The sequence below is a fragment of the Tachyglossus aculeatus genome, chromosome 5, assembly GCF_015852505.1.
Source record: "Tachyglossus aculeatus isolate mTacAcu1 chromosome 5, mTacAcu1.pri, whole genome shotgun sequence".
Lineage (NCBI taxonomy): Eukaryota > Metazoa > Chordata > Mammalia > Monotremata > Tachyglossidae > Tachyglossus > Tachyglossus aculeatus.
Window position 1 is genome coordinate 86,985,532 of NC_052070.1, and position 13,130 is coordinate 86,998,661.

The 13,130-nt window shown below is 56.5% G+C and overlaps 1 protein-coding gene across 1 annotated transcript; it reads right to left on the reverse strand.

The window, feature by feature from the left end:
* Nucleotides 1-4,340: 4,340 nt before the first annotated feature.
* REEP4 (receptor accessory protein 4) lies at nt 4,341-12,791 on the reverse strand. Its single transcript, XM_038746374.1, has 8 exons — nt 12,644-12,791; nt 7,919-7,991; nt 7,463-7,539; nt 7,246-7,366; nt 6,170-6,283; nt 5,788-5,923; nt 5,424-5,587; nt 4,341-5,259 (listed from the first exon to the last, which is right to left on the reverse strand). The coding sequence occupies exons 1-8, from the start codon at nt 12,673-12,675 to the stop codon at nt 5,194-5,196; spliced, it is 783 nt and encodes a 260-aa protein (XP_038602302.1). The 5' UTR covers nt 12,676-12,791; the 3' UTR covers nt 4,341-5,193.
* Nucleotides 12,792-13,130: the final 339 nt, after the last annotated feature.

Consider the following 13,130-nt stretch of genomic DNA (forward strand, 5'->3'; position numbering starts at 1 on the left):
GAGGAAGGGGGGGGCACCCACGTCAGAGCTGGGACTGCCGGGCGGAGGGCATCCGAGGACATCCCCTCCCACACACGCGGCTGTCTGGGCACCTAGCCCTGCTTCCCCAGCCCCTCCGTCCCCCAGACAGCCGGGGCTGGGCTCTCTGTCCTAAAGGACAGGGGAGGGGAGAGGGCAGGGCACCCCAGCGGGGCAGGGGAGTGGATTCCAGGGGACGAGTGCTGGTCCAGGAGAGAGTGAGCAGCTCTGGAACGAGCCCCACCGTGCTTATCACCCGCTGATCTCTTGAAACTCAGCTCCCCTTTTCTCTCCGCCCGCAACCCAGCTAACCCCCTCCGACCCTCCGCCACCAAGAGTCTATCCTCGGGAACTTGGTCTAGAAAGATGCATTTCTCAGGTGCAGCACTCAGGGTCTCCTACCCCCTTTTCCAGGGCTCTCCCTGCAGCCTTCAACTCCTCCCCTGTGGCCTTCATCTCTCCCCCTGCGGCCTTCATCCATCCATCACTCAGATGGAGGGAATCGGCCCGTCTCTCATCACCAACAGGGGGCGCCATCCTCCCGGCCCTGCACTTGGTAGCCGGCCGAAGCCCGCCCGGGAGGCCTGGGTCCCTGGCATGAGGGAGGGGGAAAGGGAAGACAGGAAAGACGGTACCCTTTGGGAAGGCGCACCTGGATGCCGACAGGGTCGAGGCTGAGTGAAAGAGAGAGGCGAATTACTTTGGGCAGCTATAACTACAGCGGCGGGACCCCGAGCGAGATACTAAGAGACGGGGGAGAAGGGAAAGGAGTTGAGAGGAAGAGAAAAAGGATGGGGAGAATCAGGTGGGGTGAAGGCGAAAGCGATGACCGTCCGCAAGCCAGTCCTGTTCCACCCAATCCCCTCGGGCTCCGGGACTGGCCAGTTCCTGGCCTCTCCCAGGTGGTCAAGGCCTACGATTAAGACTGGGAGCCCCATGTGGGACCGGGACTGGGCCCACCCGGATTAGCTTGTATCTACCCCGGCGCTTAGAACAGTGCCTGGCGCCTGGTAAGCGCTTAACAAATACCACAGTCGACATCATTATTTGTGTCCAAGATCATGGCCCCGGGGACCCAAATATCAGGGGATCAGGGAGATGACACCCTGTCCTCCCCACGCCATGTCAGGAAAGAGCGTAGCCCTGGGAGTCATAGAAACTGGGCCGTAATCCCAGCTCCCCCTCTTTTCTGCTGCGTGACCTTGGGCAAGTCACTTGACTTCTCTGTGCCTCAAGTACCTCATCTGTAAAATGGGGATTGAAACCGTGAACCCCATGTGGGACACGGACTGTGTCCAATCTGATTAGACCGTATCTACCCCAGCCATTAGTACAGTGCCTGGCACATAATAAGCACTTAACAGATACCATCAACATAAAATATCATTTTAAAAAAAAACACTCATTCGGGGGGAACTGGATTCACTGGAGGTTAAAAACGGCAGGAGGCTATTTGGTCACTGGCTTCTGACTAGCGCAAGGGAGAAGGACAAGGAGGGAGGGATAGCAGGAGGGAGCTAGACGAAGAAGAAAAGGAAAGAGGGAAATCAGAAAATAGGAGTGGCGAGAAGGGGTTGAGAGAGGACATGGGAGGATTTAGGGGAAAGAAAAGGATGAGCTGGCAACTCCCACCTCTAGACTGGAAGGGGAGTAAGGGAAGCCAGGACCACCAGAATGGGGGGCTGAAAGGGGCCATGGCTGCACCCCCTCCACCTCAGGAATACCCTCTATAGGTGTCAGGACAGATCCTCCCTCAACCCCGCTACCTCCACCATTGCTGGTCAAGAGGAGCCTTAGGTGGGTCAGGAGAGAGAGCCCCTGCCCAGAAGCGAGAGTCTGAGGAGGGCGCAAAGAGGCACCCGAGTCTAACAGGGCCTTCGATCAGGCCACTGCCAGAATCCACCCCTTCCTCTCCAACCCCAAAAGCCACCTCACAGTCTAGGCATTTGTCATCTCCCAGTTTGACCTCTGCATCAGGCTCCCTGCTTCTTGTCTCTCCACTCTCCAGTCCAATCCCCCGACTGCTGCCCGAACCGGCTTTTTAAAACACGGTCCAGCGCAGGCCTCCCCACCTCCTCAAAAGCTTCCAATGGTTGCCTGCCCCTCCCACGCCAAGCAGAGATGCCGGACTCTTGCTTTCAAGGCAGCTCTCAGTCAGCTCTCTCCCTCCCACCTAAACCTCGCTCTTCTCCCACTACAACCCAGCCCACACGCTTGGTCCCTCGCAGGCCTATTCCTTCTTCTTTTCCGTCATTTTAGTTTCTTGCCTCCCCACTAGATTGTAAATTCTTGGAGGACAGGGATCATGTCCGAGTGGATCGTACTCTCCCGTGCGTTTAATCCAGTGAGGACCGGGTATGCAGTAGGTGCTCAATAAACATTATTCATTGACCGATTCCATCCAGGCCTTATCCACCCCAACGAGACCTGTAACTGATGGTTTTATCTACGGGAGTAACACAAGTAGGGCATAGATGGATCCAAGTTAGCCTGGTAAACGCTGCCTGGGGGAACAGGACTTTACTACTCTGCAGCCAAGTCAGTTGAGGAAGCAAGCACACCTGAAACCCGGCAGATCAGCCACCAGCCGAGAGGACCCCAATCCACTTTCCAGATGCCAAGGACTGTGAGCCTGATCTAACCCAGGTGGTGTGAGAAGGCCCCGGGATGCCTGGATCCCGGTTCTTCTGGGTGCGAGTCACTTTCGGTCAGCCTCCTCCGCCTCCCAGTTCCGAGCCCTCGCCCCTCCATGGCAGTGGGCAGAGAGGCATCTCTCCTGGAAATGGCTGAAATTCTTGGAGGGCAAGAATCTGGCCTCACCTGGCAGGGCAGAAAGCCACCAAGTCAGGGCTCCCTGCCTAGCGGGAGTGGGTGGTGGCATTGGGCTTGACTCCAAGAGTCTCCCTCCACTCCCACCCTCGGCCCGGGAAGGCCTCCTAAGCAGCTTGGCAGGATTAGGTGGCCCACTGCCCTGCTCCCCGCTAATCGCCCGCAAGTGCCGGCTAATCCCTGTCACCGAAGGTCAAGTCGCTCCCATCCTGGCCTCTCAAGCCCCCAGAGGAACTTGACCACGTTTGAGGTCCCCTTATCCCGCCCGCTGACTCCTCCCTGCGCTACAATCCGGCATCGGGCTTCTAAGAGAAGCACTGACTCTGGGTTCAGGCCCCCGTGGCCCCGCCTCCCCCTCTTGGGCCTCACGCTGGGAGCTCAGGACAGACCTTGGCTTCCGGCCAGTGGCCATCCAGTCGCCTAAGTCCCTTGGCTCCCACGGGGACTACCGATGCCAGCCGCCCCTAGGGCCGGCTGTGTCCGTGAAACACACGGCCCAGGCGTACGCAGGTTTCCCAGCTTCTTTTCCCTGAAGTTAGACCGACTCGGAGCCGGTGAATCTCAGCCTTTTGGCTCCTCTGCGATGCCCAAATCTGGGGAAGGGTGGCAGAAGGCAATACCTCGGAGGATGGGGATGGCGGTGCCCTGGTCTAGGACCCAGGATAGGGGGGCACGTGAGGGCGGGAAGGTCAGGGCAGGTAGGGCCGCGGGGAAGAGAAAGATGACCAGGAGCAGGCTGAGGCTTAGAGATATAGGAGGGATCGTATCCGGCCCGGGGATTAGAAATAGAAAATCCAGGGCAGAGCCGGGGTGCGGGGTGGGGTCCCGGGGTGGGCAGAGAATCAGGCTGGATCTGAGAGGCTAGTCACTCTCTAGACGCCAGCCAACTGCTGGGCTTAAACCCCGGGGGAAGGGGAGCGGCCACGAACCCGGAGAGCTTAGAGGCCCAGAATGGGCTTTCTTCCTGCCGGGGACATCCGGCAGGGTGGAGTTTGAGATAACTAGCGTTAGTTGCAGCCATGCCCAAGTTCTTTCCCCTGGAGTTCCCTAGGGCCCCCCAATCCCTGGCCAGGGACAGGGGCTCCGGGCTGGGCCAGCTCCAGCCAGCTCAGGTTGCCATCCAGTGGCCTCTGGCTAGGAGTGCTGGGCGACTAAGCTCCCAGCAGCAGCAGGGCGGTGCAGCCATGCAGGCGGAGCACAATCCCTGGGGCGGGCAGGGTGCCAACCTCCCTCTGGGCAACAAGTATCCCGGGGAGGACCCGGGCTCACTGAACAATCAATCAATCGATCGTATTTATTGAGCGCTTACTGTGTGCACAGCACTGTACTAAGCCCTTGGGAAAAATACAACAGAGTCGGTAGACACATTCCCTCCTCCTTGCTCCGAGACCCAACCCCCTACAAGGGTGCCCGATGGAAACATCGCGGCCTGTTGGGGAAGGAGCTGCTGAGACCAGGAGATGAACGAAAAGACAAGACGGAAGAAACGGGGATTAAAAAAAATCCATGAATTTATTTATCAGAAGACAAAAATCCAGTTAGTCATTCACACACTGGACACACACAATGAACACACACACATATATATGCATACGCACGCACACACAAAGGTGTAGAAGGAGGACCAGTCAAGTATCTGGGGAACAGGAAGGAAACCAGGGGCAGAACGGACAGAGCTGGACCTGGGAAGAGAGATTGAGTTGCCAGGAGCTGGAGGACTGCTGGCACCACGCTGGAATTGGGGTTCACGTCTCCCATTGCCCTCAGGTGGGAAGGTGGGGAGGGAGGAAGAGAGAGGGTGCCGGGAGAGTGGGTAAGGAAAGGCAATAAATAGCCCCCCCCCAAGGAAAGAAGCTGTGGGGGGAGAGCTGCTTTGGTATCATCGGAGCCCTTGGTGGCCCGTGAGAACCCCCCAACCCCAAAGGGCCGGCGGAAGAAATCAGGCGGCAGGGACCTGGGGGATTAGAGGCTGCGGGCTGACCTGTGGCAGGGAAAGAAGGGGGCCTGGGACTCAATTCCCTGCTGACACTCCAGGGCAGGAGTTGGGGTTCCCTCAGGCTGTCAGAGGCCAGGGGTAGCCCGGGGATCAGCTAGGGCTGGAGCCACTGCCCCGGAGAGCCGGGAGTGGTGGGGACGGAAGCGGAGAAGGGGGACGGGACACAGACATCGGGATGGTCAAGAGCTCAGAAAATCTGCTTCACACCATCAGAGAGAGACCACCTCTTTTTGCCCAATCCGGTCCTCCAAGGGCCTGCCCCGGGCTGCTGAGGGCACACAAGAAGCCAAAGGAGGAAGAGGAGGAAGGGCACAGGATACCCTCAGAGTAAGAGCTAAAACCGGATGGAGCTAATTGTCCAGTTCTGACGGGACCACCTTTCTCCGCGTCCGACTCTTCAGGGAGCGTGATGTAGTCTGTGGAGAGAGGATGAGAGAGACAGAGAGAGTGTGAGTGTGAGCATGTGTGTGGGGTGTATTTGTGAGGTGGGGGTGGGGGGCAGGGCACAGCTCACACCGGCGGTGCCCGGCCCCACACTCGCCCCCTTCCCCGGAGATCAGGCGGGGCCTGCAGTGCTCACCTCTCTCAACGTGGGCTTTTTCTTGCCCACCCGCAGACTCTGGCTCCGGGCCAACGGCTTCTCCCGGGGGCGGGGTGGAGGTTGGGAGGAGACCTCAGAGTCCGACCAGCATTCTTCCTCGGAGTCACTGTCCGGCCCGAACCGCAACCCTCGCGCGTGGTATCCTGACGGGGCGAGGGGAAAGAAGGGCCCGTCATCGGCGGGCAGAGGGATCCCGTATCAAGGAATCCCACGCGCCCCTCTGCCCCTTGAGCTCGCTTCAGTCTCAGAAAGACCCCGCAGACCCCGGACGTCGGGAGACGAGGCCCGCTCCGCTCCGGCCAAGGGCAGCCCCCGGCCCCCACCCGCCGCCCGGCCCTCCTACCGATGGGAGGTCTTGGGTCCGGCTCCTGGTCCTCCAGGTACAGCGGATCCCGGTAGGCGGGGACGGGGTCACTGGGGATGGTCCGCAGATCCTGCATGGAGAAGCTCCGCAGCCGTCCGGCCAGCGCACCCTGGCTCTGTGGGAGGGAGAGGTGCTCAGCCCGGGATGGGGGGCCGTGGGGAGGAGGGCCGCTCCCAGCCCTGGTTCCTCCCGGCAAGAGAGGAAGGGGGAAGAGGGAGTAATCTGGGGGACAGGGAAGGTGGGCCGTGGGAGCTACGATAGGGAAGGGGCGCACGCCTGTCCTATTTTCACGTCCCGGAGCCGAGGGGGTCCTGACGAGAAGGCTGGGGACTCCCGTGGGCCAGGGCGGGCGGGCGGGCACCTTGGCGGCAGCCTGCACAGCAGCCGAAGCGGCAATGTTGAGCCCCCGCTTTCCGAAGCTCAGCACGGTCTCATAACTGCGCTCCTTGGCCCGCACGATATACGAGTCGATCTCCTGCAGCACGGGGAAGGCAAGGGTCATCGGTAGAGGGACCAAGGTGGGGGGGTCTCCGCTGCTTGGCATTCGTCCCTCCCTCCATTCCCTCCAGGCAGGAGATCACGGCGGGGGAGATGGTCAGCCCTGCTCCGTTGCCTGCAGTCCCTGCCCTGTTGCTTTTAATTTGTTTCGCTTTTTACGGTATTCGTTAAGCGCTTACTACGCGCCAGGCACCGCACTAAGCGCTGGGGTAGATCCAAGCTGATCAGATTGGGCACGGTGCAGGTCCCATACGGAGCTCACGGTCTTAATCCCCGTTTTACAGAAGAGGTAACTGAGGCCCAGAGAAATTAAGTAATTTGCCCCAGGTGTCACAGCATACAAGTGGCAGAACTGGAATAGAAACCAGGTCCTCCCGACTCCGAGGTCCGTATTCTTTCCACTAGGCCACGCTGCTTCCTGCTTCGTGTAACTCCATAAATGAGCGTCCACTATAACCTGGGTCGTCCTCAAAGAAGCAGCTGTCCTGTTGGAAAGCAAACGGTCTCCTGGGAATCAAGAGACCCGGGTTCTAATCCCGGCTCCTCCCCTTGCCCGTGGTGTGACCTTGGGCAGATCACTTAACTTCTCTGGACCTCGGATTCCTCATCCGTAACACGGGAGTAAAGTGACTGTGCTTCCTCCCTCTTTGTGTCTGTTTTGACAATCTAGCACAGTGCTCGGGCTAGAGTGAGCAGTTGAATACCACAACTATTGTCCACTCCGCTCAGGTCCCGCCCTCTAGGCGCTTCCAATCTAAGCTTTAATCAGAAACCCTGCTCTGCCCTCTCCCATCAAATTCTGTTGCTCTTTGCCTCCATTCCCCCCACCACCCCCGGCCCATCTCCATTTTAGGGAGGTCACACCTAATAGTTTCCATTTTCTCTTCGCCCCGGCCCACCCGCCTCCCTTTCCCCGCCCCCAGTCTGCGCCTCGGGTACCTTCTCCCGGCGAGCCAGGGCTGGGTGCACAAACTTGCGATAGAGCAGGCTGGCGCCCTTGGTGTAAGGGGACAGCAGCCACACCACGAATGCCATCTTGATCTCATAGTAGAAAGGGAACCTGTCGGGGGGCCGAGGAGGAGAGCCGGTGAGCCGACGGACACCTGGAGCCCTGCGCCTCCCCCTGCCCCCCGACCCCACAGCCCCCGGTCTCTACCAGGAGATGAAGATGTCTGTGAAGGTTTCGATTGTCATGAAGAGGGCAAAGACGATCCAGTACATCATCCAGCGGACCTAGCGGAGGAAGGGGCGGGGGACGGTGGCGGGGGGTGGCCTGCTCCCCTCCCCCTGACCCCCTTCCCCTCCTTCAGCCACACCGTTCCCACCAGCCTCAACCTGGCAGAGAGATCCCGGGAATCCCACCCAGCGGCATTCCCCCAGCCCCGCCTCGGTCAGCCCCTCGTCCCGCAGCCATTCCCGAGCGGTCCCTGCCTTCGGGAGGGGGGCAGTGCCCATTTACTCGACCCCCTCCGGGGTGACTGGGGAGGAACGAGGCCGCCCACACACAGAACACACCCAAGATGGGGACAGGGCCAGAAACCCCGGCGGGTCCCACCGCCGGCCCCCAGTCGCCCGCACCCGGTGGCCCCCGTCGCCACCCCGGGCTACTCACGTATTCCCGAATGTTCTTGGTCTTCACAGCCTTATATGAGGCATAGGCAGGATACAGCATGCCAAATACCAGCCTGGTACAGGGGGAGGGGCACAAAGAAAAACCCAATAAGACCGAGTCAAGTGGGGAATGAGGTAGGGGATGGGCACTCGGGCGGGCTGATGGACGGGACGGGCCCCTCAGAGGAGCCCTGGGTGGGAACCCCCGGGTCCCCCCAGCCCTGTGGCCTCTAACTGGCAGAACTCCGGCTTCCTGCTTGCTCAACAGACACCTGAGTCAGCGCCCTCAGGAACCTCTCTCCACCTCTTACTAACATCCCCAAGCCTGCCCCAGCCTGCCCCAGCCACCCACGGGGGGCAAGAGAGGGGCAGCACAGTTCAGGGAGGGGAAAGGAGGCGACCATCCGGGCACGGGAAGCGTCCAAACTAGCGGTCCCTCAACCTCCTCACACACTCGGCTTCACCTAGACTTTGTAAGGGAAATAACAGGGGGCCGGGAGGCGGCAGACCCAGGTTGATGATTATGGTATTTGTTAAGCGCTCGCTATGTGCCAAGCACTGTTTTAAGCGTTGGGTTCTAGGTCCAGCTGTGGGACCCTGGGCAAGTCACATCACGTCTCTGGACCTCTGTTTCCTCATCTGTATAATGCGGATGAGACACCTTCTCTCCCCAGCCCCACGGGGGCCAGGAACAGCGTCCAAACTGACTATTTCTGCATCTACCCCGGTATGTAACACAGTGCCCTGGCCCATAGAAATAATTTAATACTATTACGATGATGAAGGCCAACCCTGGATTTCTAGGGCCCCAAACTGAGAATGGTGTGAGCCCGCTGTTCGGTAGGGACCGTCTCTATATGTTGCCAACTTGTACTTCCCAAGCACTTAGTACAGTGCTCAAGCGCTCAGTAAATACGACTGAATGAATGAATGAATGGTGGGCACTCTCGGGGGGCGGGGAGGGGGGATTTGTCCCCTATATCCGTAAAGGTTACGTAATCCTGGTTCTAATCTCGGCTCCGCCTCTAGTCTGCCGCATGACCTTGGCCAAGTCACTTCCCTGTGCCTCGGCTACCTCATCTGTAAAATGGGGATTAAGATTGTGAACCCCACGTGGGACGGGGACCGGGTCCAACCTGATTGCCTCGTATCTACCCCAGCACTTAGAAAAGTGCCTGGCACACGGTAAGCGGTTAACAAATACCAATAAAAGTAAAAAAAAAATAGACAGGAGGAAGGGAGGTAGGATTGACGTGGCTGCCTGGGCAGGAAGCTGGCACGTGGTCCCTCCAACCACAATGTGCCATTCTCCCTTCCTCGACTTCCAGCCTCCCCCACATCTGTGGTAACCCCCGAGTTGGGCCGGGGCCAGGACTCCTGGCCCTCAGTGGCCCTTGGGGTTATTCTCGGGGCCTGAATTTCTTGGACCGGGGTGGGTGGGTGTCCTGGGGGGCATCACTTGGATGAGGGCTGGTGGCGGGTCCCTTCCAGAGTCCGGCCATGCCCTAGGGGAGCGGATAAGAATAGTAGTAATTATGGTATTTGGTAAGCGCTTACCATGCGCGAGGCAGGGCACTAAGCGCTGGGGTGGATACACGCAAATCGGATCGGACACAGTCCCTGGCCCACACGGGGCTCACGGATGAAGGTGGCGGGGGGCGGGGGGATGAGAGAGGTGGCCGGCCGGGTCCTGTGGCTCAGTGGAAAGAGCCCGAGCTGGGGGGTCAGAGGTGGTGGGTTCTAATCCCGGCTCTGCCGCTTGCCTGCTGTGTGATTTTGGGCAAATCACTTAACTTCTCTGTGCTTCAGTTCCCACATCAGTCAAATGGGGATTAAGGCTCTGAGCCCCACGTGGGACAACCTGATTACCTTGTATCTCCCCCAGCATTTGGCCCATAATATACGCTTAACAAATACCATTATTACTATTATTATCGTATTTACCCCAGTGCTTAGAACAGTGCCTGGCCCACAGTAAGCGCTTAACAAATACCCTTATTATTATTACTGTATCTCCCCCAGCACTTCGAACAGGGCCTGGCCCCTACTAAGCATCTAACAAATACCATTATTATTATTATTATTACGACTGTATCTCCCCCAGCACTTCGAACAGTGCCTGGCCCCTAGTAAGCGCTTAACAAATACCATTATTATTATTATGGCTGTATCTCCCCCAGCACTTCGAACAGTGCTTGACCCTAGAAAGCGCCTAACAAATACCCTCATTATTATGACTGTATCTCCCCCAGCACTTCGAACAGTGCTTGACCCCTAGTAAGCGCTTAACAAATACCATTATTATTATTATGGCTGTATCTCCCCCAGCATTTCGAAGAGTGCTTGACCCTAGTAAGCGCTTAACAAATACCCTCATTATTATGACTGTATCTCCCCCAGCGCTTCGAACAGGGCCTGGCCCCAACTAACCGCTTAACAAATACCATTATTATTATTATTATTATTATGACTATCTCCCCCAGCGCTTCGAACAGAGCTTGGTCCCTAGTAAGTGCTTAACCAGTACCATTATTATTATAACTGTACCTCCCCCAGCGCTTCAAACAGGGCCTGGCCCCTAGTAAGCACTTAACAAATACCATTATTATTGTTATTATGACTGTATCTCCCCCAGCACTTCGAACAGTGCCTGGCCCTAATAAGCGCTTAACAAATACCATTATTATAATTATGGCTGTATCTCCCCCAGTGCTTTGAACACTGGTTGGCCCCTAATAAACGCTTAACCAATACCATTATTATTATAACTGTATCTCCCCCAGCACTTCGAACAGGACCTGGCCCCTAGTAAACGCTTAACAAATACCACCATTATTACTATGACTGGATCTCCCCCAGCGCTTCGAACAGGGCCTGACCCTAGTAAGCGCTTAACAAATACCCTCATTATTATGACTGTATCTCCCCCAGCACTTCAAACAGGGCCTGGCCCCTAGTAAGCGCTTACCAAATACCATTATTATTATTATTACGACTGTATCTCCCCCAGCGCTTTGAACAGTGCCTGGCCCCTAATAAGCGCTTTAACCAATACCATTATTATTATGACTGTATCTCCCCCAGCACTTCGAACAGGGCCTGGCCCCTAGTAAACGTAACAAATACCACTATTATTACTATGACTGTATCTCCCCCAGCGTTTCGAACAGGGCCTGACCCTTGTAAGCGCTTAACAAATACCCCCATTATTATGACTGTATCTCCCCCAGCACTTCGAACAGGGCCTGGCCCCTAGTAAGCGCTTTAACCAATACCATTATTATTATGACTGTATCTCCCCCAGCGCTTTGATCAGTGCCTGGCCCCTAATAAGCGCTTTAACCAATACCATTATTATTATGACTGTATCTCCCCCAGCACTTCGAACAGGGCCTGGCCCCTAGTAAACGCTTAATAAATACCACTATTATTACTATGACTGGATCTCCCCCAACGCTTCGAACAGGGCCTGACCCTAGTAAGCGCTTAACAAATACCCCCATTATTATGACTGGATCTCCCCCAGCACTTCGAACAGGGCCTGGCCCCTAGTAAGTGCTTTAACCAATACCATTATTATTATTATTACGACTGTATCTCCCCCAGCGCTTTGAACAGTGCCTGGCCCCTAATAAGCGCTTAACCAATACCATTATTATTATGACTGTATCTCCCCCAGCACTTTGAACAGTGCCTGGCCCCTAGTAAGCGCTTAACCAATACCATTATTATTATGACTGTATCTCCCCCGGCGCTTCGAACAGGGCCTGGCCCAAGTAAGCGCTTAACAAATACCATTATTATGGCTGTATCTCCCCCAGTGCTTCGAACAGTGCCTGGCCCCTAGTAAGCGCTTAACCAATACCATTATTATTATGACTGTATCTCCCCCAGCGCTTCGAACAGGGCCTGGCCCCTAGTAAGCGCTTAACAAATACCACTATTATTACTATGACTGTACCTCCCCCAGCGCTTCGAACAGTGCTTGGCCCTAGTACGCGCTTAACAAATACCCTCATTATTATGACTGTATCTCCCCCAGCGCTTAGAACAGTGCCTGGCCCCTAATAAGCGCTTAACCAATACCCTCATTATTATGACTGTATCTCTCCCAGCGCTTCGAACAGTGCTTGGCCCCTAGTAAGCGCTTAACCACTACCATTATTATTACAACTGTATCTCCCCCAGCGCTTCAAACAGTGCCTGGCCCCTAGTAAGCGCTTAACAAATACCATTATTTTTATGACTATCTCCCCCAGCGCTTCAAACAGTGCCTGGCCCTAGTAAGCGCTTAACAAATACCATTATAATTATTATGGCTGCATCTCCCCCAGCGCTTCGAACAGTGCTTGGCCCTAGTAAGCGCTTAACAAATACCCTCATTATTATGACTGTGTCTCCCCCAGCGCTTCGAACAGTGCCTGGCCCCTAGTAAGCGCTTAACCAATACCATTATTATTATTATTATTATTATGACTGTATCTCCCCCAGCGCTTCGAACAGGCCCCTAGTAAGCGCTCAACAAATACCATTATTATTATTATTACGGCTGTATCTCCCCCAGCGCTTCGAACAGTGCCTGATCGTAGTAAGCGCTTAACAAATACCCTCCTTACTATGACTGCATCTCCCCCAGCGCTTCGAAGAGGGCCTGGTCCCTAGGAAGCGCTGAACAAACCCCCTTTTGAAGGTGATGATTATAGTTATGCTGATGATGACTACTCACACCACCAAGCGGCAGATCATCCAGGACACCATCCCGCCGGCTGGAGGCCCGGAGTGGGGTGGGGGTGGGACCCCTGGGCTGGTGGGGAGGGGGGGCTGGTGGCCGGGCGACCAAGGACCAATCTGGGCGACCAACTTGAAAGTTGCACTGAACAGCAGCTGCCCAACCCCAGGGCTCCGGCCCACTGCGCAGGCGCCAACCGCCGCCAGGGGGCGCGGCTTAAGGACCTTACAGCACCGCCCCCCCCCGGCAGGAGTTCGCGCATGCGCCACCCAGCGCCACCTAGCGGACGGCGCCGAGCGGCAACCGGGGACAGGAGGTAAGGAAAAGTTGAAGAAGGGATGGAGGGTGGGGGAGAAAGGGAGGATCAATCAATTAATCAATCAATCGTATTTATTGAGCGCTTACCGTGTGCAGAGCACTGGACTAAGCGCTTGGGAAGTCCAAGTCGGCAACATATAGAGACGGTCCCTACCCACCAGTGGGC

Excerpts from the sequence above, each read along its gene's own strand:
- REEP4 (XM_038746374.1), bottom strand. The coding sequence starts at position 12,675 with ATGGTGTCCTGGATGATCTGCCGCTTGGTGGT. Across the intron at positions 7,367-7,462 it reads ACAGACATCTTCATCTCCTG|GTTCCCTTTCTACTATGAGA; the intron begins GTAGAGACCGGG and ends GCCCCCCGACAG. Across the intron at positions 5,924-6,169 it reads CTGTGCAGGCTGCCGCCAAG|AGCCAGGGTGCGCTGGCCGG; the intron begins GTGCCCGCCCGC and ends TCCCTCCCACAG.